We start from the raw sequence: 27,945 nt of genomic DNA, 5'->3' as shown, positions 1-27,945 counted from the left end.
GACGACACGTAACGCTTTAGATGGATCACTGCACTTTTGTTATGTTTTTGCCCGATTAATTTGACATTCATTCGTCGTATCGCCTGAGACACCAATGGAAGTATGTTACCAGCTGCCGTTGCTACCACTGGACCAGCCAGTACCGAAACACGTCCTGGGCCGGCGGGGTGCCATCTCCATCACCTCGAGTTCGGGTTTGTTCGGTGGTCCTGCCCCCCGCCAACTCTCCAAGGTATGTCTGTTCGCCCGGTACCGCGTGCCAATACACGCTTAAAGTCACAGCACACGATTCAACCACACCTGAAGACAACTAACAATATCTTCCTGTTGTTAAATAAAATTCCTGTTGTAATTAACACATTACAATAAAATTTCACTTCATACATTATAGGAATGATATACCTTTCGAAGAAGAATGCAATGTGTTTCTGAATATAGATTTGGAATTGGGTTTTTGTTATTATCAAACTGCTATAGTGAAGGTGCTGGACATGTATCTTACACTGAGCAGTGGAGCTCTCCTCTTTTTTAAACACTGTTTTAGTTTAGAGTTTTCCCTTTTCCAAAAGGCAGGAAGGCCATGGTTGTTGGTTCAGCGGTCGTTCTAAAGGCATCTCAATGCTACTTTGTGATAAATGTGCTGAACAGTGGCTTAGATCAGTTGAGTGCAGTAAGTAATTGTTCTGAGCTCAGGCTGGAAGCAGTGTAAGGACAAAAGAGAACTGTATACATGCATGTGCACAATGCACAGACTTATACAAGTGGGTCAGTGGAGCACTGAGAGAAAGGAAAAGGTAAAAGCCTGGATATTTATTATTATTATTATTATTATTATTATTATTATTATTATTATTATTATAATTATTATTAATTAAGATATTTAACAAAAGACACACAAATCTGTACTGCTATACAAGGTGCACACTGACTAAAGTATATCCAAGTTTAATTTATATAGTATTTAACACGAGGAGATGCACTAAAATTGTCGCTTAAATGTACAATAAATAGACTGCAAATTTAAATTTGAATGCCAGAAATTTGTTTCTATGAGTTATATCACCAATGATCAAGCCAGTGGTGACAATAGAAAGAAAAATTCCCATAGAGAGTATGAGTATGAAAGGAACCAGACTACCTGGGTGAAACCAAATGTTCTTTAATTGTATTTCCATAATTTTTTTTTCCATAAACATCAACTGTTTACCTTTCGACAACTGATTGCAAAATTGTGCATGACATTCAGAGCCCTAAGCCACCGTAACTAACTGTTCATATTCATTGCAGACCTTACAGCAGACCTTACAGCAAGCTGTTTGGTGTTATCAAATTCCTCACAAGGTACTGAGCTTACATATGATGAGTTAAACTAGCACATGACAGAGTAGCAGACAAACCATAGGACAAATGCAGCACTGCATTAGGTTGCTAAATTTGGTTGGATTTAGGCCAGTGTTATTTTGCTTAGATAATGTGACATGCAGCTGAAATCAAGTGGAATCATTGTCATAGCCATGCTGTTTAGAAACTTCATCAACACCTTTATAAATTCAACAGTGGTGGTATTTAGACTAAAATCATAAAAATAAAATAAAGAAAGAGTTTAGAGAAAGAGACTCTTTCTTTAATCTTCTTCTCAAATCCACGTATAAACAAACCTGCATCACAGCATTCTTCATCCAGCCTTTGAACTGGTAGATATCTAATGTAGGTATCTAACTGTCAGCCAGGATTATCGCTCAATTAAACATTTGGCTGTATGTTCAGCTGAAATGTAGTCATCCTAATATCTGTATCGATATCTACCAGTTCAAAGGCTGGATGAAGAATGCTGTGATGAATGATGAAGAATGCTGTGATGCAGGCTCATTTATATGTGGATTTGTTTACATAAAATTTTTTAGGAGCTGTTGGTTTTAACTTCTGTGTAATATTTAATGGGAAACAGTAATACAGAAGAGGCCTGTCCAATGTACAAAAGCACTTTTGTATTTACTGTTCAGTAAATAGGACTAAGTGAAATTTCCTAAACCATACTGTACTTTTCTTACATGTACTGTAGTATTGTGTATTATTTGTTAATAAGCATGTTATTGATATTACTTTACCGAATAAGTAATATTTTGTGGAACTTTATGCAAAGGCAAGTGATTTTTACAAGTACCAACTGCTTAGCTGCATGCTCACAATAACTTTCTTTCAGCTTCTCCCATTAGGGGTCGCCACAGCTGATCATTCGCATGTTTGATTTGGCACATGTTTTACGCTGGATGCCCTTACTAACGCAACCCTCCCCATTTATCCGGACTTGGGACCGGCACTAAGAGTGGCTGGGGCTGGTTCCCTGACCGGGGATCGAACCCGGGCCGCAGCGGTGAGAGCACCGCATCCTAACCACTAGACCACCAGGGACCCTAGCTGCATGCTCACAATACTTTACTATTATCATTACATCTTTACTATAATTATATATTTCAACTTGGCTACTACTTCAGTTTTATTGATTATAAAATAAAAGATATATGTTGATACATCAAGGACTAAATAAATTCAGCATATTTCAAGTTCTGCAAAAAGAAATTGACATTCTCTCTATCTATGTCGGTCTTTAAAGCCTAAGAAAATATTTTCTACTATGAGTAGTGGAAAAATACCGAATGTACTGACATTAAAATGAATATATTATCTAGACTGGTGGACATCTGAACATAAGACCAATACAGTCTTGGTAAAAAGAAAGTACACTCATATAAGTTGGTTGAGCTTCTGTAAATAAACTAATAAACTTTGCTGACAACTGCATTTTGTAGTTTTTTTTTAAACAATCATTTAGAAACTAGATTAGAGAAATATACTTTGATCCCATAGTCTTTTAATGCAACCATTCAAGATACACTGAAGTTTGTTAACTTTAAATAAAATGAGTTTTATCTATATATATCTATATTTATCCAGAAATGTAGTTTAAAGCTCTATAATGCAAAGGAGAAGCCATATGTGAACATGATCCAGAAATATCACTGTCTTTTCTGGGACCAGGCTTATAGTAAAAAGGGACTGAGCTATAGAGAAAACTGTTCTGTGGTCATATAAATTTACATTTTAGATTCTTTTTGGAAACTATAGATAGGATCCTGTAATGAACACAAAAGGGGCAACATTCCCCCAAAACTCTGTTTTCTAATTTCTACTGCAAAAACAATAGGAGTTTATGAGATTTGCAAATCATTGCATTGTTTTTATTTACATTTTCACAGTGTCCCAACTTTTTGGAATTGTGGTTATAATTATACTGTATGTGCAATATATGTTCATGAACAGTCATTGAGAGTGTGAACTACAGTGCGAGTTTACACTCGCACTTTGAGCGCATTTTATTATTATTATTATTATTATTATTATTATTATTATTATTATTATTAAACTTGAAAACATACACAACAATGCAAGGGGTATAATAAAGACACTAGAGTGCAGTGTCACTGTGGCTACTCACTCCGTACCAGAAATATGAAAACGCTAAAGAATCAATAGTGCTAACCTTTGCCACTAAACCAGGAAGTGGTTGAAGCTAATGCTATTAAATGAAACCTAATCTAACCCCCCCCCCCCCCCCCCCAACCACACCCACACACACACCCACACACACACACAAACCCACACACACACAAACCAACCTTTTTAAACAAATACACAAGAGTTCTACTGTGGTTTGGTTTGGAACTATTTTTATCACCGATATTCAGCAAAAACTAACCTATGAAGTTAAGCTTGGATAAAAGCAGGTCTCCATGCAGTATTACAGTGCACAAAGGGATGTTCAATGTGAGGATGTGGTTTGGCAAGTTTGGAATGAAAGAAATTAAGTGGTCTGCCCAGAGCCCTAACCCCAAATCTAATAAACACCTTTGGGATGAAGTGGAATGCTGACTCTTTACCAGGCCTCAACATCATTTGCCAATCTCACTAATGCTCTTAGGAGGGTTAATGGGCAGATCCCTACAACAGCATTCCAAAATCAAGTGAAAAGCCTTCAAACTTACTATGCAATTCATTTTAATAAATCTCCAAAAATGAACACTGAAATGACCAGTGTCAAAAAAGTAGGTCAGGGGTGGCCAACCTGTGGCTCTCGACCCGCATGCGGCTCTTTGCCTGGTTTCATGCGGCTCTTACCTTCATATCGAAGTTTGTGTTTGTGTTTTTTTTTTTTAATGTGCGTGTTCGCTTCGCTTGAGTTCAATACAGTATTTTTAAGACTTAAATGAGCTTGCCCCTACTGGGAAACTTTGCGGTATTTTCATCTCACGCACATGAGCATTTGACGAAAATACTGTATTGAACTCAAGCGAAGCGAACACGCACATAAAAAAACAAACACAAACTTCTATATGCAAACTGTTTACTTAAATTTTAAGTAAACAGTTTGTGTCAAGTTCGCTCTCAAAATGGCAGGAAAAAAAATGCACAGCAAAATGAAAATATGAAGATGAACACAGGACGTTTTTAACAGAGTGGGAGAGTTTATATTTTTTTTGTTGAACGTAATGGCATGTCATTCTGCCTTGTGTCAGGCATCTTCAGCGCATTTCAAATCTTCAGCGCCACTTCAGCTCACTCTATGCTAACATCAACCAGGAATTTCCAAAAGGGACTGAACTTCACAAGCACAAGTTGGTCACTTTGAAAAGTCAGGCAGAAAAGCAGATACAGTTTTCCCAAAATTTTTTGCTTTAAATTTGGCTTGGAAAATTACATTTGGCTTGGAACATTGCACGGGCTAAAAAGTCATACAATGAAGGGGAGTTCGTTAAATAATGCCTCAGTGACATTGTTGAAATCTTGTCTTTTGAAAACAACAAACTAAAACGCATTGTATCAGACGTACAACTGTCCCGCCACACTGTTGAACACAGAATATCGGACATTAACCCGGCTATTGAATCACAGTTGCACTCTGACCTGGAATGCCAGAAGTCCCACTAAGCAACATGCATAGTAAAAGAAAAACGCTATTGTAAATTATTATATTTTTGATTGTGGACTTGGTTAAACTGACAGTGTGTGTGTGTGTGTGTAAGAGGAAGGGATGGGTGATGTTCATGTGTGCCCATGTGTATAATGTGGCTCTTTGCGGTAACACTGTAAAAAATGGTCGCTGACTGGTTGGCCACCCCTGAAGTAGGTGATTAGCTTACTATGTGCATACATACATTTTCCCTCAAAATGCATTTTATATGAAGATAAGTGCATTTGGATTTAAAATATATTGTCCTGTCAATTGCTCACAAATGTAAACCATTTAAACAGTTTATGCTGACCCAAAGCCTCTGTATGAACTACCTTTGAAACAACACCAGAATGTTTTACATTTATGGCCTTAATCTATCAATGAAAACATCAGCACTGGTTCACCATGTTGAAGACCTGTGAATTCGTTTTTTCAATGTAATAATTAAGTTATTTTGCGATTACTAAATGTATTATTAAGTGATAATGCAAAAGATGAAACTGTACCTGTGTGTATGGTGTAAACCATCTATGCAGGTCACATTTGCAGGTTAGTATTGGTTGGCTGGTATTTCCGACCTCATTTTGCAATTTTCCTCATTTTGCAGACTTACAACCTGTAATAAAAATTTTAATAATAAACTGAGATAATTTAAAATGCATAGATGCAGATTAATGAAGCAGATTGCAGTTATTCATATTCTTTTGTGGTATTTTTAGCTGTTGATCAGGAATGTATACAATTACACAGGACAGTTGTTTATTGCAGTGCTATTGTTTACATGGATTTTTGCATGTTTGTAACAGAGACGAGGAGCAGTCTCATACGACAGCTCAGACCAGATGGTTCTCTACATCCGCATGATTGGTATGTCAGAGTTTTACTGTAAACATCTACACTTAGCTTCATTTAATTCACATTAAAAAAATGTTTACTATTCGTGTGAGGGCTTTGACAATTATAAATGAAGTTGTTAATTAATTATTTATTGAAATATGCTGTGTCTACACACCAAATGACAAATGTAATTTTGATAACTTTTAAAACAGTGTGAAAATGCTACAACACTGCTATGCTAACCCTGCTGATTGCTATGATGTTGCTAGGTGTTATGGGGTCCCAGGTTGTTCTTATTGTCTTTCTAGGAGGTTCAAATAGAGTGGCAGGTGTTAGGTTATAGCTTGTTAGCATAGGTTGTTAGGAAAACTCATTGACAGGAATCCACCTGCCACGCCCCCTTCGGCGGCTGTCATGCATCCGCTCTCTCTGGAGCTCCTGGCTTAATCACACACACCTGCGACTCATTCATCACTCATCCCCAGCTCCTACATAAACCCCTTGTTCACATGCACTCCTGGTCCGTTATTGTTTGTTGGTATTTGTGTATGTGTTGTTGGTCTGCGTATCCCTATATGTTCCCTTCCTCTCGGACTCCACACTTTCTCCACGGCTGCGCTTTCTCCCCAAAGCGCACCCCGGATTACCCCTATCTCTCCGTGCGTTCGTTCCTGGACTATGTGGACCTCGCCCCTCCAGGGCGTACCACGGATATCTCTCTTTGACCTTATGCTGGACTGCTGTGTATGTATTCGTGTGTTTCGCTTCACTCATTTAACTTTCAGCGATTTCTACTCCGGCTTTCGCCTCCATGCATTCGCCCCCTGACACTCATCTTGTGCTAGGATGCTATCTATTTGCTACCATAGTCCAGTTGATTGCTATGATTTCAGTTGAAGCATTGCAGATATAATTGTCTTCTGTATTTCTGAATGAAGTGAAAGTTTAATACTGTAAAATATTGCATGATCAGTGAAATACTGACAATGCATCCCTGTGGAAATTAAGACACTTTTGGAGCATCAACTGTAATTCAAATTTTTTCAGAAAACCACAAGCACCCTATTCACATTTGGGATCTACTATTATGAGAAATGTCCTACTTCTACAACAAATAAATGTGTTCCTTGAAAACAGTACACATTTTCAACAGAAGTAGAAAAAGAAAAGTAAGAATCTGTCCATTTAAGGTTAGAAAAATTTGTTATTTGTTCACATATGGCATTGGACTGCATTTATGGTTGGCAACCTAAATTTGAATGGTAAACCAGTATTTATTTAAAGTGGGCTTATGCAGGTGCTTAAATTGTTTTTCATAGTGGCCCAAACTGATTTTATTAAATCATTTAGAAAACTGGATAAAAAAAAAACATTTTGTCTTTATGTCCCAAAATATCTGCCATATCTGCTCTACAAAAAGGCCAGAGACAAGAAAAATGACTGTTATAGCATCTTTTTATCATGAACAGGAGCTAGACTTCATTCACAATTGTTGTGTGCCCATTACACTGTTGCTGATTTATGGGTTTCTTTTACTTTGGAATATTTTTGGAAGATGGTAGCTACTGCACACGTCACAAGAATTCATAATTTGGCTTGAATAATAATATGCTTGAATACTCTGACTCTTATGCTTGGCAATTTTTCTGCTTTCACCTTTGATTTCACCTCTCAGTTATTTTCATGTTGTGCGACTTTAATATTATTTGTATGTTTGGTAGTCTTATATGCTAGACTTTAACCTTCAGGAGTCATTAAAGGTACTGGCATGATCACTTGGATGGTTTTCTTATAGCAACAAAAAATGCTCTGCCACCCGGCCAAACTGAGTGCTTGGTGGAAAAGGGCCTTAGTCAGGGAGGTGACCAAAAACCTGATGGCCACCCTGAAAGAGCTCCAGAGTTTTTCTGTGGAGAGAGGAGAACCTTCCAGAAGAACAACAATCTCTGCAGCATTCCACCATCCATTGTATGGTAGAGTGGCCAGACAGAAGCCACTCCTTATTAAAAGCCACATGAAGCCTGCCTGGACTTGGCCAAAAGTCACCCGAAGGACTCTCAGACCATGAGAAACAAAGATTGAATTCCTTCGCCTCAATGCCAAGGATCATGTCTGAAAGAAACCAGTCACCGTTCATCACCTGGCCAATACCATCGCTTCAGTGAAACATGGTGGTGCAGCATCATGCTGTGGGGATGTTTTTCAGTGGCAGGAACTGGGAGACTAGTCAGGGTCAAAGGAAAGATAAATGCAGCAATGTACATAGACATGCTTGATGCCCATTTTATGGCATCAAAAAAACTCTATCTTTAGATTCATGCATTGGTAAATACGCCCATTGTGATCAGACAAGGGTGGTTTTAGCAAAAGCTGAACCATAGAAGGATAAAGCCTTGCTGTGTACTCTTTCATATATCAAACAGGAAAACACTTTAAGCAATGAAAATGTGAGGTTAGTTGAGCAGAATATGTAGATTTGGAAAAACATACAAAATAAAGCAGAAAAATCATTCACGTGTCTACAGCTGTTTGATTGGCAAGGTGCTTCCAGTTGTCAGACACAAGCAGCTGAAACACTTGTTCCAACAGGTCAAACTCAAACTTATAATGACCAGAGAACCTTGAGTTCTTTGACTATCAAAGAGACGTGCAGAGTGAAAAGATTTCAATTTAATATGATATATGACTAATAACATGATATTTTTACTAGGTATGGATTCTTGGTGTTTGTTAGCATTTAATAGTATCAAATGTACATTTACATAATACTATATTTATACAAACCTATATAACCTCTTTAAGGATATCAACCTAAACTAGCTAGATACTGGAAATGAGAAGCATGATAAACATTTATTTTAAAGATAAAAAGATTTCATTATTCCAGAGGAAACATGACAAGCAACATTGTCCTCCCACTAGTAAATGCACCCACTGTTATCCGACAAGCCTGGTTTAAACAATATCTAATGCTAAACCTTAGATAACCTGACACAAATGTCACACTTAAAATCAACTCTTGAGATTTTATCTGCTTAAAAGTAAATTTCTAATTACCTTTGGTGGATTTCATCTAAATTAAATTACACATGCTTATGATGTAATTAATTACATGCAATATTTAACAAAAAAGTCATTATATTCAATTAAATTCATTTTTATTTGTATAGCACTTTTAAAAATGAACATTATATCAAAGCAGCTTTACACAGATAATGTGGTAATTAAAAGTGAATATGTTCTTTGTAAGTAAGTTTGTCCGTGATGAGCAAGCCGGTGGCGACTGTGGCAAGGAAAAACTCCAGTGATGGTATAAGCAAAAAACTTTGAGAGGAACCAGGCTCAAGAGGGAACCTATCCTCATTTGGGTTGCACCGAATGTCGATTTATTGCAGATATAAGATGTTGCGGGGTACAGTGATGATGATCAGAAGCGAAATGTAGTCCTGAGTCAGTTTAGGAGACTGTTGACATTAACTACAGTCCAATCCATCCTCACAGCGCCTGTTCTTACTCCGGAATTTTATGGAACCACCCAAGGCGTTGATGAGAAACCGTCCCAAGCTGCACAGAGTGGCCTCCAGTCGAAGAGAACACTATCCAGAGGCAGGCCTGGACAAAGTGGGAAGATCCACGGAGGGAAGAGGGGGAGAGAGATGAGGGTGACCGGAAGAGAAGGATATGGATTATTAAGTTTCCTTATTGTTGTATGAAAGTTAATGTCACTGTGCAGTTTGGACTCCGGCAAGACTCGCTATGGCAGCATAACTAAAAGGGAGAACCAGAAGGTAACACAGACATGAGGGATCTCTGGGATAAGAGACGACCCACCACACCACCATCAACAAACATGAGTAAATGTGTGAGAGTGAGGGGACGAAAGCATACAAATATCCCAGTTCACCAAACACTCTATATACATGTTCCCTCCAGATCTGCGCCTTTACCTAAGAAAGAATCTACTGATAAAAGTCTTGACTAAATAAATGTGTTTTCAACCTCGACTTGAACACTGAGACTGTGTCTGAGTCCCGAACACTGATTGGAAGGCTGTTCCATAACTGTGGGGCTTTATAAGAGAAAGATCTGCCCCCTGCTGTAGTCTTCATTATTTGAGGAACCAACAGATAGCCTGCACCTTTTGATCTAAGTAGGTATGGGGGATCATACTGGTACAGAAGTATGTAAGTGCTTTATACGTCAGTAGTAGTATTTTATAATCAATGTGAGATTTCATTGGGAGCCAATGTAGACTGATTAAAACAGGAGTGATGTGGTCATATTTGCTAGATCTAGTGAGGACTCTTGCTGCTGCATTCTGAACTAACTGAAGCTTATTTATGCACCTACTCGCACACCCAGACAGTAAAGCGTTACAGTAGTCTAATCTAGAAGTAACAAAAGCATGAACTGCATCCTGTAACGACATCATATTTCTAATTTTAGCAATATTTCTAAGGTGAAAGAAGGCGATCCTGGTAATATTATTCACATGAGCCTCAAACGAAAGACTAGGGTCAATAATAACACCAAGATCTTTAACTGCTGTACAGGCTGAAACAGAAACACCATCCAGAGATGCTACGTAATCTATAAGAATAGTGAAATCATTTTGAAAACTCAGAATAACAGTCACATTTTGGTTTGTCCGTTTGCTTGTTTGTTTATCTATTTATTTATTCATTATAATAATGACATTTTTTACTTTCTTCTTCTTCTGCTTTCGGCTTCTACCATTAGGGGTCGCCACAGCGGATCATCCGTCTCCATACCCCCCTGTCCTGCACATCTGCCCCTTTCAAACCAACTACCTGCATATTTTTTATTTTTTTACTTTACAAACTGATTTGATTTCAAAGCACATTCATTTCATTTTGTTGTATTCTGTCAAAACATTTCAGGCTAAATTTAAGGCAGTAGGAACCACGTGGAAGACTCGTTGATCTACAAAATACAATGTATTTTGTATTTTGTCTATATATATATATATATATATATATATATATATATATGTGTGTGTGTGTGTGTGTGTGTGTGTTTGACAGGCTGACTATGATGGACGTTTCGCGCACGTTCAAAACAGAGGCGTACACACAGTGATATTGCGACAAATTATTTATTTTTGCTATTAAAAATGTCAAAATTACAAATAGGACCATGCTGTCCATGCTCTCTCAGACCAGAAACTCACTTGCTCAGACCAGAAATTAAAGTGTTTACATTTCTGAAAAACAAAACACGACGTGACGCAGGATATTAACTAGCAACTCGAGTATATCTACTGCTATGTAAAACCAACAACACGTGATGAATTAAAATTTTATATGAAATTTTTTAAAAGTTAGCCAGCATTGTATTGCATGCACCTTCGTGTTTATCCGTGACCACACGCGGTTTAGACGGAGCATTCAAACCCACCGCAACATGGCTACACGTTTCATCTAATCTAACCACACACTTTTCAAAACCTATGAAATTATGTACATTTGCAATGTAAGTATGATGAAACACAACCATTAATTTTGTAATGCGTGGTGTTATACGCTGGCTTCAGTGTTTTTACCCCGCGTGCGTTCGTGGGTTCTTGTAGTAGTACAGGATTTAAAAGCTTAAATAGTACTCCCTACAATTGAATAGAATTCAGTTAGCAGTGTGAATTATTAATAGCATATACATTCAGACTTACCCGGTTATACAAGTACAGTGCGCACTAATAAACACCCTGGTTACCATAGCAATGAACCAAACAGGATGTTTTTAACAGCGCGTGACGCTCCAACCATTTACAATTAATGTTGTATCAACAAATGATTCCGACTTTTTCGCTGAGGGAGGAATTGTAGGCATCCTGACTACGATAAGTCTTTACCACTTTTCTCGTGTAGATGCACTCGGTCTTAACCCAATAAAACTTCACGTCTGGATCCGGTACTTCAGGTAAACGTTTAATGTTCTGAGTAAGACGTTTTCACCTCAGTGTCTGATTTAAGGGCTGGTAATTCCACGATATCATCGGTGTATTTTTGTTTTAGCTGAACTTAAAAATGTACGTATAGAAAGTTATTTCGGACAATTTTAAAAAGGACTTGCAAACTGTAGCCGCAATTGCGATTTTTCATATCAATTAGAACGCAGTTGCAAATCTTGCATTACCGTTTGCATTTTTGCTTTTGCGAACGCCCAGTGACTGGAAAAGCAAAGTCTATTTGCAACTGTATTTCCCAAATTTTACGAGTTATGACCATGTCATATTTAAATAGCAATATTAATTAAAACGTCATTTCTTTTTTACATTTGCATTGCCGATGCCTTGCACTGAAAACCGTCAATCAAGTGTCAGGGGTGGGACTATATGATTGGGTGTGTTTGTACTGGGAAGTGACGTCACTCACAGTCGATGGCCAAGAGGGTAAATGGCAGTGAAATATTTTGCGGAATGTTTCGAACAATTGAGGTAGTCAGTGAAATTGTGAAACATTATGATGTTCACGCAGCAAGTTGATGACAGTACATACTCTAGAGATTAGCTTTTTATTTTGCACAGGTCAAATGAGTTTGTGGCCTTGACGAACAGCAACATCAGTAATGTTGTATTTACCAACCTAAGCAAAGTGGCTAACAGATTTTTTTTTTCTTCAAAATATTCCGCAAAAACGTACGTGCTTTTCCCCTGTTGGCCGTCGACTGTGCGTGACGTCACTTCCCAATTATGGTCATTTTAACTGAGTGTTATTATCCCCCCCACCCGAACTTTATCTGACTACCTGCTCTTGCCCATCCAATGATCTTGAGAATAAAAGTTGTCTGTCTGTGTTGAGTTTTTGTTGGGTCCTGTTGGTCCCATGAAATTGCAGTCTAGGTGCAGACCGTTTTGTGTAGTTTTTTTTTTCATGCCATGATTTAATCAGTGAAAAACTGTATAATCTTGCATAAAATAACTCAAGCAAAGCTCACAGTCTTCTGATTTGTTTGCTTGTTTATTTGTTTATAGCTTGGGTTGCAGAAAAAAAATCAATGTCTATCTGGGGTTGTTTGCACAATACTTTTGGGAACCTCTGACTCAATTTTCCTCTTGTAAAACATGACCATTGTCCATGCAGACAGGCATTCATAAAAAATAATAATAATACATTATTGCACATAACATTACAGTGTTTACTTATTTTTATATGTATATAAAAACTGATTTAAGTGTTGCATATTTACATGGCTTATGCTTTGTATTACAGATGTTCGATTGAGATCTCAGACAAGTTACACATCTGAGAAATCTGAGAGAGACGGGTGGATAGGTATGTAAATATATTTTCAGATATTCAGTGGTTTAAACCACATATCCAGTATATATACATAACTAGTAACTGTATCAGTGAATAGATGAGTGAGGGTATATCAAATTTGTAAAAAGCAAACACAATGTTCCCCTAACCAGATGTTTTGGTGTAGTTTGCTTGTAAATAAACAGCTATTTTGGTGTTGTTTGCATGTTTATAAACAGATGTTTTGGTGTTGTTTGCATGTTTATAAACAGATGTTTTGGTGTTGTTTGTGCAGCAAAGACAGATACAGTGAGATCCGGATTGAAGCTGCAGCCAGGTAGAAGTGCTCGGTGCATTCACAAGATTTTGCATACTTCATGTTACTGTGGAAAAGACATACAGGAATCACACCCCACACTTGACCAGGAGTACATTAGCCAAGCTAAGGTAAGAAATAAACAGAGAGTTTACTTTGCAATTTTGTCAGACATAAACGTAACTTAGTGTTTGCTAAAATTAATATACTTATGGGTCAGAATAGGAAATTTAAAAAAGTATTAGTGTTTCTTATATAAGCACTGAAGGGTACATGCAAATGCATTTAAATGGTATTTTTTTCTACTAAATTAGTTTCTTTTGCCTTTTATAATGTGCTTTTGCACATCCTATTAAATAGTATGATTGCATTTGTCAAACGCAAGTACAACATTACTTTGTGTATTACTTTTTTCATTCGCATTATGTGTTCTTTAATCACTCATTTATTTATTTAACACTGATCTCTTTTTCAATTTTATTTTTTTTGGAATCTTTGTCTTGTGGTAGTTTATGCTGAAGAAGGTTGGAAGCTGGAACTTTGATGTCTTCTTATTTGATCAACTCTCTAATGGTGAGACACCTGCTGGTGACTATTAGTAACTTTTGCAAGTGTGGAAGGTATATGTGTAATCACGATTTTATGAATGTAGAACCATCAAAGCAATTTCTTTAGAACTTCTATACATACATCCATAGCTGTATAGTACTTTAGAACTAGTGGAGTATCATGTTTGGTTATTTTCTTACTAGTTTAAGAATAAGTATTACTTAAGGTGCTAATACTGTACTCTATTAAGGATTAGTATAGCCATAAATTCCAGCATAATTTCATCCACATATAGTTTATTGGAAACAAAACAATATTCCTTCAGGACAGAGTGTTGCATAAAACAACAAATTAAACAATACTGCTCACCATTACAAAAATGGTGGGAAAAAAACAAGTGCTAAAATTACTGTTACCCAAGGCGATATATGTCAAAGCAATCTAATAGCACACATTTACAGTATGGATACCTGACCGTTACACACATGCTTTTTTTTAGCCCTTACTTTGACGTTATAACCTTCACTGTGGAGGAAAGGCTGGAATGTACGTATCTATGAGCCACATATTGAGTTTAACTATCTTTATTTTAAAGCTTACAGTGGCTGCTTGTTGAGGAGCGCATTGGGGATTTCTCCTTTAAACAAACTCTCTCATGCTGGATTGTTTATTTCTGTAAAAAACAAACAAACAAAAAATCATTTAAGTATGCAACATGCAAATTTTGTATTGTTTTTAATGATCATTGCAGATGGCAAATTGACAACCATGCTTTAAAAAATACACAGACATTTTTTTCAGCTGTGAAGATATAAGCATCTAGAATATAATGAATTTAATAATAATCAAATGATATATGCATAAATGAAATATACAAACATTGAAAACAAGCATTTGATTGTAGTAAAGCTGCAGTAAATCACGTTTGAAAACAGATAAGGCATTGCCGTGGTAGACAAACGCTATAAAAAGAGAATGGAACAGAGAAACACAGCAAGTTAACAGGGTATTTTTACTCACAACAGTGAGCCTAAAATTCTTTTTTTTCTTTTCTTTTTTTTTATTTGCTGTTTTTAAATGTAGTGTTTGTTTACACCGTTTTAATAGAATCCATCACTATGTCGCGAGCGAGCTGATTGTGCAACCTGATGCTCTCGAGTCTCAACAGAAAAAATGAGGATTATACAGTTTACAGTGAGGAAAATAAGTATATAACACAGAGTTTGAGCTCCCTCCAAAGATTCTCTATTGGGTTTAGGTCTGGAGACTGGCTAGGCCACGCCAGAACCTTGATATGCTTCTTACAGAGCAACTCCTTGGTTATCCTGGCTGTGTGCTTCAGGTCATTGTCATGTTGGAAGACCCAGCCTCGACCCATCTTTAATGCTCTAACTGAGGGAAGGAGGTTGTTCCCCAAAATCTCGCAATACATGGCCCCGGTCATCCTCTCCTTAATACAGTGCAGTCGCCCTGTCCCATGTGCAGAAAAACACCCCCAAAGCATGATGCTACCACCCCCATGCTTCACAGTAGGGATGGTGTTCTTGGGATGGTACTCATCAATCTTCTTCCTCCAAACACGTTTAGTGGAATTATGACCCAAAAGTTCTATTTTGGTCTCATCTGACCACATGACTTTCTCCCATGACTCCTCTGGATCATCCAAATGGTCATTGGCAAACTTAAGACGTGCCTGGAGATGTGCTGGTTTAAGCAGGGGAACCTTTCGTACCATGCATGATTTCAAACCATGATGTCTTAGTGTATTACCAACAGTAACCTTGGAAACGGTGGTCCCAGCTCTTTTCAGGTCATTGACCAGCTCCTCCCGTGTAGTTCTGGGCTGATTTCTCACCTTCCTTAGGATCACTGAGACCCCACGAGGTGAGATCTTGCATGGAGCCCCAGTCCGAGGGCGATTGACGGTCATGTTTAGCTTCTTCCATTTTCTAATGATTGCTCCAACAGTGGACCTTTTTTCACCAAGCTTCTTGGCAATTTCCCCGTAGCCCTTTCCAGTCTTGTGGAGGTGTACAATTTTGTCTCTAGTGTCTTTGGACAGCTCTTTGGTCTTGGCCATGTTAGTAGTTGGATTCTTACTGATTGTATGGGGTGGACAGGTGTCTTTATGCAGCTAACGACCTCAAACAGGTGCATCTAATTTAGGATAATAAATGTAGTGGAGGTGGACATTTTAAAGGCAGACTAACAGGTCTTTGAGGGTCAGAATTCTAGCTGATAGACAGGTGTTCAAATACTTATTTGCAGCTGTATCATACTAATAAATAGTTAAAAAATCATACATTTTGATTTCTGGATTTTTTTTTTAGATTATGTCTCTCACAGTGGACATGCACCTACGATGACAATTTCAGACCCCTCCATGATTTTTAAGTGGGAGAACTTGCAAAATAGCAGGTTGTTCAAATACTTATTTTCCTCACTGTATATATACCATGCTGATGTTTCTCCTTCATCCGTGACACCAGTGTGTTTTCTTTCCCTGCTGCTGCTTGACCCTGAACTCTGTGCCATTTTCAAGCGTCACGCTAACTATAACTTGTGCAGCACAACTAATCAATAACGGCATTTGTTGACAACGAATTTTATTATCGATTATTATCAATTTTATTGAATAGTTGTTGTAGCCCTAGTGGGATCAGGGTTTTGCAAAGATACACCAAAATGTATATTAAAATAAAATATCAAATACCTTAACTTTAAGTGAAATAAACTACAAAATACAGCAGCCAAACTATGTATCCAAATAAACTACTGTATTTTTGTATTTTAAAAATACAAAAAATTATTTTACAAGGGAGCATGAAATTTCTTTACATACTTTCCATCAATTGGCATGTTTGATCCACTGTATCACTTCACCATTACACTGACTATACTTGATTATACCTGATTAAGTAAACAATGTTTGATAGCAGCAGTTTTTCTCTGGCCGAGTCATGCAATAAATCTGATATATGCAACCAGTTAACAGATCAAATATGCACATAGACGTGCCTGTGATCTCCCAGATGAAGGTTATTTTTAAAGTAACCAACATTGTATCCTAATTTAGTTACTTGGTGTTTGGTAACGAAGAGCTACTTTGCATCAGCAACACTTCGTAAGAAAACTGCTGATGGCACCTGCATTCATAGCAATTAGTTTCTAACTAATTCATCATTTGTTTGTTAATAATAAATATAATAATAATGTTTTAGGCAGTTATTCATGCAATTGTATGCAAAATCATATTACTACTAAACAGCTACTTTTATTATTGTACAATAATCGGCAATCAAATATTTATTTATCAATCATTGGACACCTATTTGAAGGCTGGCAGCCTGTACGTTTCTCACCTTCACCACCTTCTTCCATATGGATAGATTTTCTGCTCTGATCTCAACAAGTCTGGGCCAAATACTGAGTAGGCAGAGGCTGCTTTTTTATGATGTCATCATGTAGACTCCTTACAAAGTCTGTTACAGTATTTTAAAACTGCAAAAATACAAAACACTTAAGTATTTTGATATAAAATATTAAGCCATTTTTAGCAACCCTATTACATGCAAATGACAAAATCCTTTTTTATGTTTGAAATACGCTTTTGAAATACATGTATCATAAACACTGCCCAGGACTTTGTGACTTTGTGCTTTGTGTATATGTCTTCATATACCTTATCCTGGGGAATTATCAATTTGGTCAAGTTTGGCCCCCTTTGAAGGGGGAATTTATAAATGTATTACAGCAAACAGAGACTTTAGGTTAATTATCATTATTATCATTTTTAAATTTATAAAATTAACACCTGACATAAGAGAATCGAAGAGAGGATTAACATGGTCACAATCACTAGGTGACAGCTTTATTCCTGGTACCTGACAAGGAAACAAACAAATAATATATTGCACTAGCTGTGATGAAAAATGTACTGGCAGTCTGGAACAAAAGAAAAGTAAAACTAATAGGGTCCATCAATCTTGTTTAAGTTTAGGAGTCTTTAGTTTTTCTTGTTCTTATTTTTTTAATCACAAACACCAAAACCAGATCCTCAGTGTTAAACTGTAGATTTAAATTGTTTGTGTCATATTAGCAGTTTTCTAGTTGTATTAAATTTGTGGTTAAATTTAGATTTGCTCTTTTTTACACTACTTAAAACTTATAAACTATTTACATTGAAAAATTATAAATGTGCACTTTGGAATGTGCATAAACAAGTTCAAATTATTGAAAGATTCTTTGCATTGTATTTGTTAGTGTATAGTATGTATGGTGGACTCAAATAATTACATTAATAATTTTATTTTATTTTGATTCAGGAAACAGTTTAGTGGATGTGACTTTTCACCTCTTCAATGAATACAGCCTAATAAAGCTCTTCGAACTGGATGTGCTCAAACTGCGGCATTTTTTAGGCAAGAACTATCCACATACTTTCATTTATTTGGTTTACTAAATAAAGTTCATACAGAATTACAGTATAAGATTTCAGAAATGATATTTGATATTTCTGTTTAACCATAGTAATGGTACAGGAATCCTACCACAGACAGAACCCCTATCACAATGCACTCCATGCTGCTGATGTCACACAGGCTATGTACTGCTTCCTGCAGGAACCACAGGTGTGTATATGTCTAAATTGTTGATGGAAACAAGAAAAACAAGAGAAGTCATAGATCATTAATATAATTTTAAGTAAAAAATAGATGGATATACAGACATTTGAAAAAAAAAGTACACTCTCTTTGAATTCTATGGTTTTGTATAAGGACAATCAAAATAATCTGTACTTCTTAAAATTAGCTGTAGGTAATTAGGTATTAGTATAGGTACACTGTCATTTTTTATTTTTACAAAAAGCCAAAATGGAAAAGCCGTGTGAGAAAACCTAAGTACACCTTAATTGCTTCTATAGGAATTAATAGGCTTAGTAGCAGGCAGATGCTGATAATCAAATGCCCTTGATTAATCAATTATCACTAAGTGTGACCACCTCTATAAAAGCCCAAGCTTTAGCATTTGGCTGGTCTGGATTATTCAAGTGTGTGTAAAAGATATCAGCACTGATTTTAGAGAAGCTATTCAATCTGGAAAGGGTTTCAAGGCTATTTTCAAATATTTTAAAGTCCATCATTCTACATGGTGGAAGATTATTATAAGTGGAAAACATTTAAGACATTTGGCAGTTTTCTCAGGAGTGGACGTCCTAGCAAATTTAATCTCAGACTCTACAGGCCTTAGTTGGAATGTTACATGTTTAAGTTCATTACAGTACAGTTAGAAGAAGACTGTACAAGTATGATTTGTTTGGATTGGTTGCAGTAACAAAACCTATTTTCTCTAAAAAGAACATGGCAATAGCTTTGTGAAGTTGCAAAGTTGCATACGAACAAACCACAATGTTTCTGGAACTATGTCCTTTGGACAGAAGAGACCAAAATGGAGATGTTTGCCCTAATGCATAGCACCACATTTGGTGAAAATTAAACACAGCATGCACGGCTGTGGTGGGGTGATGAATTGGTCTTGTTTTGCAGCCAGAGGACATGGGCAACTTGCTGTCATTGAGTTGCCCATAAACTTCTTTGTATACCAAAGTATTATAAAACCAAATGAGAAGCCATTTGTCTGACAGGTGAAGCCTGGCTGAAATTTGGTTATGCAACAGGACAATGATCCAAAGCATACCAGCAATTCTATGACAAAACGGCTAGCTGTTAGTGTTCATCTGAGGTTTTATTTACCTGAATCTAAGACCTGCTAAAAACCAAATGATTTTTTATGATGTCCTGATATGTGGAACCATAGAATTCAGAAAGAATGTTTAATTTTTTTTATGACTTTACATATGAACAAATGCTTCTATTGTACTAATAAAAATGTTTGTCTGTGTGCATCTTTAGCTATTTGAGTCTCTGACATCATGTGATATCCTTTTGGGTTTACTGGCTGCAGCAACTCATGATTTGGATCATCCGGGTGTCAATCAATCCTTCCTACTTAAAAGTAGTCACCACTTGGTCATGCTCTACCAAGTAAGATGCACCAATTTTTTAAGTGGTTTGTGTTTAGATTGATGGCTCTCTTAATCTTAATATTATGGTAGCATTAGCATACTTACACCAAGATTATTACAGTAATTTCTATTTTTGCTCATATTAACTCAACTGTTTTCTGTTTGTGTTTTAACATGTTTGTTGTAGAACATGTCTGTGCTGGAAAACCACCACTGGAAATTTGCTGTCAGCTTGTTGAGAGAGTCATGTCTACTATCCCATTTATCATCTACAGACAGGTGCAAAATTACACACACACACACACACACGCACACACACACGCGCGCGGGCGCGCAATGGTTTGATTATGTTCTGTAACACCCACTGAATTTCCTGAATAACAATAAATGTCTTGTGAATGAATATATATATATATATATATAAAGCTTATTAGATGCCAAACTTGGTAACATAGCCACCTCATAGCTTCAGGGATCTGGATCCAATTCTTATTTTGTGTTTCTGTCTGTGTGAAGTTTCACATGTTCTCACATTGATCATGTGAGTGCCCTCTGGGTTCTATGGTTTTCTTCCACAGTCCAAAAACATGTAAATAGGCAGATTGACTATAGTAGATTGCCCCCAGGTATAAGTATGTAAACGTGTGTGCATGGGACCCTGCAGTGGAATTCAGGGATGAGTTTTTCCACCTTACAATCAGTGTTGCTGAGACTGTGAACTGGATCATCCGGATCATCTGTCTCCATACCCACCTCTAAATCTGCCTCTTTCAAACCAACTACCTGCATGTTCTCCCTCACCACATCCATAAAACTCCTCCTTTGTCTTCCTCTTTACTTCTTTCCTGGCGGCTCCATTCTCAGCATTCTCCTAGTGATGTACCCCATGTCCCTCCTCTGCACATGTCCAAACCATCTCAAACTCTCCTCCCTCATCTTGTCTCCAAAACGTCCTACATGTGCTGTATGTAAGCCCTTTAATAAGATCATTTCTAATCCTGTCCATTCTCGTCACTCCCAATGAAAATCTCAACATCTTCAACTCTGACAACTCCCTGCAACTGCAGCACTCCACAGCCTCCCCTCTAATTCACACACATGTACTCTGTCTTACTCCTACTGACTGTCATTCCCCTTCACTCCAGCATGTACCTTCACGTCTACAGGCTCTTTTCAACCTGCTCCCTACTCTCACCACAAATAACAATATCATCCGCCAACATCATAGTCTATGGAGACTCTTTTCTGACCTCGTCCGTCAACCTGTCCATCACCACTGCAAACAAGAAAGGGCTCAGAGCCGATCCGTGATGCAGATCCACCTCCACCTTGAACCAGTCTGTCATACCTACTGCACACTTCACTGCTGTCACACTATCCTCATACATTCTTCACTTCTCTGCCACACCTAACTTCCTAATATACATTACCACAGCTCCTCTCTTGGCACCCTATCATATACAAACTCTAGAGCCACCAACAGACAATGCAACTCATTCTGACCTTCTCAAAGCAAATATTGCCTCCGTAGAGCTTTCCTTGGCATGAAACCATACTGTTTGCTCACAGATGGCCACTTCCTCTCTCAGCCTGGCTTCCACTACTCTTTCCCATAACTTCATGGTGTGACTGATTAACTTTATTTCCCTGTAGTTACTGTACGTCTGCACATCTCTTATTCTTAAAAATTAGTACCAGCACACTCCTCCATTCCTCAGGCATCCTCTCACCTTCCAGAATTTTGTTGAACAATCTTGTTAAAAACTTTACTGCCATCTCTCCTAAACATTCCAATGCTTTTACTGGTATGCCATCTGGTCCAACCGACTTTCCACTCTTCATCCTCTCAATAGCTGCTCTCACTTCCTCCTTACTAATACTATCAACTTCCTGCTTCAGTCTCCACATCATCCAACCTTCTCTCTTTCTTATTTTCATCATTCATCAGCTGCTCAAAATACTCCCTCCATCTTCTTAACACACTCTCTTCACTAGATAAAACACTTCCATCTGCATCTTTGATTGCTCTAACCTGCAGCACATCCTTTCCTGCCTGGCCAATCGGTACAAATCCTTTTCTCCTTTCTTAGTGCTTCCTTAGGGCTTTTGCCACATCCCTCTTCACCTTCTGCTGCATCGCCTTGTAGTCCTGCCTACTTTTTTCCCCCACTCTGTCGATCCCAATCCTGTTCTGCCAGCCTCTTCCTCCTTATGATTTCCTGCACTCCCTCATTCCACCACCACGTCTCTTTTTCCTCCTTTCTTTTTCCAGATGTCACACCAAGTACCTTTCTAGCTGTTTCCCTTATCACTTCTGCAGTAGTTGCCCAATCATCCAGCACCACTTCCCTAAATCTCACACTACAGTCTTCCTCCTTTAGTTTTCCACCATCTAATGGTCCGTGATCCGCATATTTGATTTGGCATGTTTTACGCTGGATGCCCTTCCTAACGCAACCCTCCCCATTTATCCGGGCTTGGGACCGGCACTAAGAATGCACTGGCTTGTGCAACCCCCAAAGGCAGGGTTACCGATTCTGTATGTGAGTAACTTTTCAAATACTGTGCTTAATTAATACTTTTCTTAGAACACTCCTTGTACGTTTCTATATGAGTAAAAGTATAAAATATTTGTTTTTGAATGTACTTAATTATCAAAATTAAAAGATCTGATCCATAAGACATTACTGATTTACAGATATGGCACATTTTTGGCATCCCTCAACAAAAAGATTATAGCTAATTATTTTCTTTGAAATAGCTTGAAACAGACAAAAGTATTTGCTTTTCATAATTGTTCATTCCATATTTAATAAAATAATTTCAGATGTTGCATTCGATTTATGATTTAACATATTATTTTAAATAACACAACAAATGAAAACGCCTTTGACGAAATGATGGGACTCTAAAGTGAATTTTTACAGGAAGACATTGCAAACAAGCAATTTCATCATGACAGGTATCCAATAGGATTCAGATGAAGAAGAAAAGTCAAGTGTTTTGTTCTTAGCCATTGTTGGCTGCTTTTAGATGTATATATTGCATCATTATCCTGGTTTAGGTGTGACTAAACCTAAGCTTTCTGGTGTTGAGTAGTATGTTTGATATTCAAACAGACTACACTGCACAGATTCAGCCAGATGCAGCAAAGCAGCCCCAAAACATAAACATTCTCCTCAAAGTTTTAAAGATGGTATTTTATTTTTATTTATTTATTTATTTATTTATTTTTACATACAGCTTTGGCAAAAAGCTCCAGTTTGGTCTCATTTGTCAAAAGGTCATTCTACCAAAAGTATTGTGGTTTGTTAATATTCCTTTTAGCAAATTTGAGGGCTACAGTTACAGGTTATCACATTTAACAGGTTAATATATGTTTGCATTCAGGCGTACACCAAATTTTAGTGGTGGTTCTCTGGCACAGATGTGTTCTGAAATGGACATGCATTAATGCATAATAGTTATTTCTGCTTTATTTGTTCTAAATACAAAGGGTATTTTTTATGCATCAGCATGTATTGATGTATGTCTGTCAGGGATTCACCCTGCCACGCCCCCCTCTGTAGCTGTCAGGGATTCACCCTGCCACGCCCCCGTCTGTAGCTGTCAGAGATCCACCCTGCCACGCCCCCCTCGATAGCAGTCACGCTGCTTCCCAAGATTACCGACAGCTGTGGCTCATGAAAGATCAGACTACATAAACTCACGTTCTTGAGTCACAGGCTGTCGGTCGTTATATTGTCAAGCTGGACAATCGCGTGGCTGCTCGACCGCCGGCTGTATATGCGAATTCCACTTCCGACTTGGATTACTCATTGCCGAAGGCTTTATGGATTATGCTTGGGACATTCAAACTCATAGCGGACAACGCGTATCGAGCGGATGTCTTTGTTTGTTGTTTTCAACGGCTTATGAGTGTTTTTGTGTTGTACGGTTGTTGAAATAAAAGGACAATGATCGGACTATATCGGCTTCCGCGTCTGCAGCCTGACAATGTCATTGCAATTACCCATTGTGGTGTATTTCTTTACATGGATACCAGAAAGTCCTTACTGACTCATGCGTTGCTATGCACAATGTTGGCCCCCCCCATCAGTTCATCAGTACAACTGATAAACTCATACATTTTAAAATTGTGTCCATGTGTGCAGAGAGAACTTGGAGAATCGATTGGGTTCTCTGATTCTGGCAACTGATATCAGCAGACATGATGAGTACCTGAGTGAGTTCAGAGCTCACCTAAACAGAGCTGACTTGCACTTGAACAACAGTCAGGACAGACATTTCATTCTGCAGGTACACAACCCACACCCACACACAAACACACAAAATTAGTGCATATTGCATATACAGTGGGTACGGAAAGTATTCAGACCCCCTTAAATTTTTCAATCTTTGTTATATTGCAGCCATTTGCTAAAATCATTTAAGGTTATTCTTCTTCCTCATGAATGTACACATAGCTCCCCATACTGACAGAAAAACACAGAATTGTTGACATTGTTGCAGATTTATTAAAAAAGAAAAAGTGAAATATCACATGGTCCTAAGTATTCAGACCCTTTGCTGTGACACTCATATATTTAACTCAGGTGCTTTCCATTTCTTCTGATCATCCTTGAGATGGTTCTACACCAGCTGAGTCCAGCTGTGTTTGATTATACTGATTGGACTTGATTAGGAAAGCTACACACCTGTCTATATAAGACCTTCCAGATCACAATGCATGTCAGAGCAAATGAGAATCATGAGGTCAAAGGAACTGCCTGAAGAGCTCAGAGACAGAATTGTGGCAAGGCACAGATCTGGCCAAGGTTACAAAAAGATTTCTGCTGCACTTAAGGTTCCTAAGAGCACAGTGGCCTCCATAATCCTCAAATGGAAGACGTTTGGGACGACCAGAACCATTCCTAGAGCTGGCCGTCGGGCCAAACTGAGCTATCGGGGGAGAAGAGCCTTGGTGAGAGAGGTAAAGAAGAACCCAAAGATCACTGTGGCTGAGCTCCAGAGATGCAGTCAGGAGATGGGAGAAAGTTGTAGAAAGTCAACCATCACTGCAGCCCTCCACCAGTCGGGGCTTTATGGCAGAGTGGCCCGACAGAAGCCTCTCCTCAGTGTAAGACACATGAAAGCCTGCATGGAGTTTGCTAAAAAACACCTGAAGGACTCCAAGATGGTGAGAAATAAGATTCTCTGGTCTGATGAGACCAAAATAGAACTTTTTGGCCTTAATTCTAAGCGGTATGTGTGGAGAAAACCAGGCACTGCTCATCACCTGTCCAATACAGTCCCAACAGTGAAGCATGGTGGTGGCGGCATCATGCTGTGGGGGTGTTTTTCAGCTGCAGGGACAGGACAACTGGTTGCAATTGAGGGAAAGATGAATGCAGCCAAGTACAGGGATATCCTGGACAAAAACCTTCTCCAGAGTGCTCTGGACCTCAGACTGGGCCGAAGGTTTACCTTCCAACAAGACAATGACCCTAAGCACACAGCTAAAATAACAAAGGAGTGGCTTCACAACAACTCCGTGACTGTTCTTGAATGGCCCAGCCAGAGCCCTGACTTAAACCCAATTAAACATCTCTGGAGAGACCTAAAAATGGCTGTCCACCAACGTTTACCATCCAACCTCACAGAACTGGAGAGGACCTGCAAGGAGGAATGGCAGAGGATCCCCAAATCCAGGTGTGAAAGACTTGTTGCATCTTTCCCAAAAAGACTCCTGGCTGTATTAGTGTAAAAGGGGGCTTCTACTAAATACTGAGCAAAGGGTCTGAATACTTAGGACCATGTGATATTTCAGTTTTTCTTTTTGAATAAATCTGCAACAATGTCAACAATTCTGTGTTTTTCTGTCAGTATGGGGTGCTATGTGTACATTCATGAGGAAGAAGAATGAACCTAAATGATTTTAGCAAATGGCTGCAATATAACAAAGAGTGAAAAATTTAAGGGGGTCTGAATACTTTCCTTACCCACTGTATATGTTGCCTTCAGTAGCTACTTTGTACTATAATTGTTATATTGGTGCAGATGCAAATTTCCCTGTGATGCAATATATGCACAGCATAAGTGTCGAATTCAGCAACTATATAATTATTATCTAAGTTGATTGGAATAAGGAGACTGCTTTTAATTTTGGGGATTTTTACTAGTATTTACTAGTACTTTACAACATATACACACGTGCACACACACACACACACACACACACACATCACACATATACAAATAGCCTCCCTAATAAGTTTTTTCTCATCCTCTCATCAAATTTGGAGGATCATCCTGATCTTTGCAGTGTTTCTGTTGTGCCACATTTTCTCCACTTATTAATAATAGGTTTGACAGTGTTCCATTCAGTTCCTTAGATATTCTTTGTATTCCTCTCCTGATTGGTAACTTTTAATAATTGAAATAAATATACATGTAGTCCCTGAGTTACAATGGTTCGACTTACAACTTTTTAATCTTACGATGACGATATTAATAAAAAAATTTTTTTCAACATTTAAATTTTGCCACGGTATTTTGATTTTGATATGACACGCTGCCAGGATGTACGCATATTCCGCCTTGTGAGATGCCTTACTCTTAGCAGTGGTCAACAGAATTCAGTTGTCTCATGTTAGAGCATGAATTTTCTTATTGTTTCAAAGCCCAATTTTAGCTCTTATCTCTCCCCTTATTATCCGCATCGCCAGACACTGAAACAGAGCACATCCAGCTATGCCCTCCAATCGCGAACCAGCACTCATTTTCATCCATGCGCTTGTTGCTACATACATATATACTATAACGTTTATACATTATGGTAGTGTATTTAAATTGCTCTGTTTTGCTAAATTATGTACTGCAATTTGTTAACTTATTACCAAATTACAGTATACTACCACATACTAAACAGCAAGACTCCTGGGTAGACTAGGCCATGTCTCTGTTGTCTCTCATGTCTCAACTTATGATATTTTCAATTTATGATGGGGTCATTTTCAAGTTATGACTGTGTGTGTGTGTGTGTGTGTGTGTGTGTGTGTGTATATATATGTGTATATATATATATATATATATATATATATATATATATATATATATATATATATATATATATATATATATATATATATATATATATATAATATACTGTTTGTCTGTATATGTGCATATGTATGTGTGTATACAGAATGTTCTTTTTACTATTTTATACAGATGGCTCTGAAATGTGCAGATATCTGTAACCCATGCAGGCCCTGGCATCTTAGCAAGCTATGGAGCCACAAAATTACTGAAGAATTTTTTAGACAAGGTACAAAAACACCCCACTACCTTGCATTGGATGTGCTAAACGGTGTGTGTTAGAGGAGCAGCACTTTGAAGAAATTAACATTTAGTAAACCTTTTTTATGTTTTATGTGTATAAAAAATTTGTGTTTGTGTTAAGGTGACATAGAGAGGAGAAAAAATCTGGAAGTGAGCATTCTCTGTGACAGAAATACCTACACTGTGGGCAAAATACAGATCGGTACCTCATAAGAACACACCCGAAAATACACATTGCCTGTGCACACGCACACACACACAAACACAGACACACACACATTTTAATGTTCAACCATTTAACTCTCATCCATCTATGTCTACAATCATTCTCTCTATCGCTCTATCTGTAGGGTTCATATCATTGGTGGAGCCGTTGTTTGCAGAGTGGGCCCGTTTCTCAGACTCACCACTTTCTCGCATTATAATAAGTCACATGACATCAAACAAGTTGAAATGGACCCACCCACCACAAGAGAACATGTGAGAAACTACTCAAAGTACATCTTCCAAACCCTTTCTTAACCTCTTACACACACACACACACACACACACACACACACACTTAAACACACACACATTCTAAATCTATGCCAAGGAAAATAAAAGACTCCCATGAGTGTAAAGT

General features: G+C 37.8%; 2 protein-coding genes across 4 annotated transcripts in view; both read left to right on the top strand.

Moving 5' to 3' along the window:
• The window catches only part of LOC310717612 (craniofacial development protein 2-like), an 85,917-nt gene that overhangs the window by 10,968 nt on the left and 47,004 nt on the right, over positions 1 to 27,945 (top strand). The gene's annotated exons all lie outside the window — the stretch shown is intronic.
• On the top strand, positions 95 to 27,945 carry LOC310717613 (high affinity 3',5'-cyclic-AMP phosphodiesterase 7A-like; the record flags this gene model as incomplete). Of its 3 annotated transcripts, none has more annotated exons than XM_083525895.1 (13): positions 95 to 232; positions 5,818 to 5,878; positions 13,078 to 13,140; positions 13,403 to 13,554; positions 13,933 to 13,996; positions 18,298 to 18,393; positions 18,503 to 18,603; positions 19,885 to 20,016; positions 20,185 to 20,276; positions 24,152 to 24,296; positions 27,210 to 27,306; positions 27,442 to 27,522; positions 27,671 to 27,945. In XM_083525895.1, 13 exons carry the CDS (start codon positions 95 to 97, stop codon positions 27,802 to 27,804), a joined length of 1,356 nt encoding a protein of 451 aa, XP_083382021.1. In that variant the 3' UTR covers positions 27,805 to 27,945. The 3 variants fall into 3 exon arrangements, with proteins under 3 accessions (XP_083382021.1, XP_083382022.1, XP_083382023.1); XM_083525897.1 differs by lacking the exon at positions 95 to 232 and adding an exon at positions 3,676 to 4,107 and having other exon boundaries at positions 5,186 to 5,878; XM_083525896.1 differs by lacking the exon at positions 5,818 to 5,878 and having other exon boundaries at positions 103 to 232.

Source organism: Silurus aristotelis, assembly GCF_946808225.1.
Source record: "Silurus aristotelis genome assembly, chromosome: 22".
Taxonomy (NCBI): Eukaryota; Metazoa; Chordata; class Actinopteri; order Siluriformes; family Siluridae; genus Silurus; species Silurus aristotelis.
This window is presented reverse-complemented; position numbering and strand designations above follow the sequence as displayed.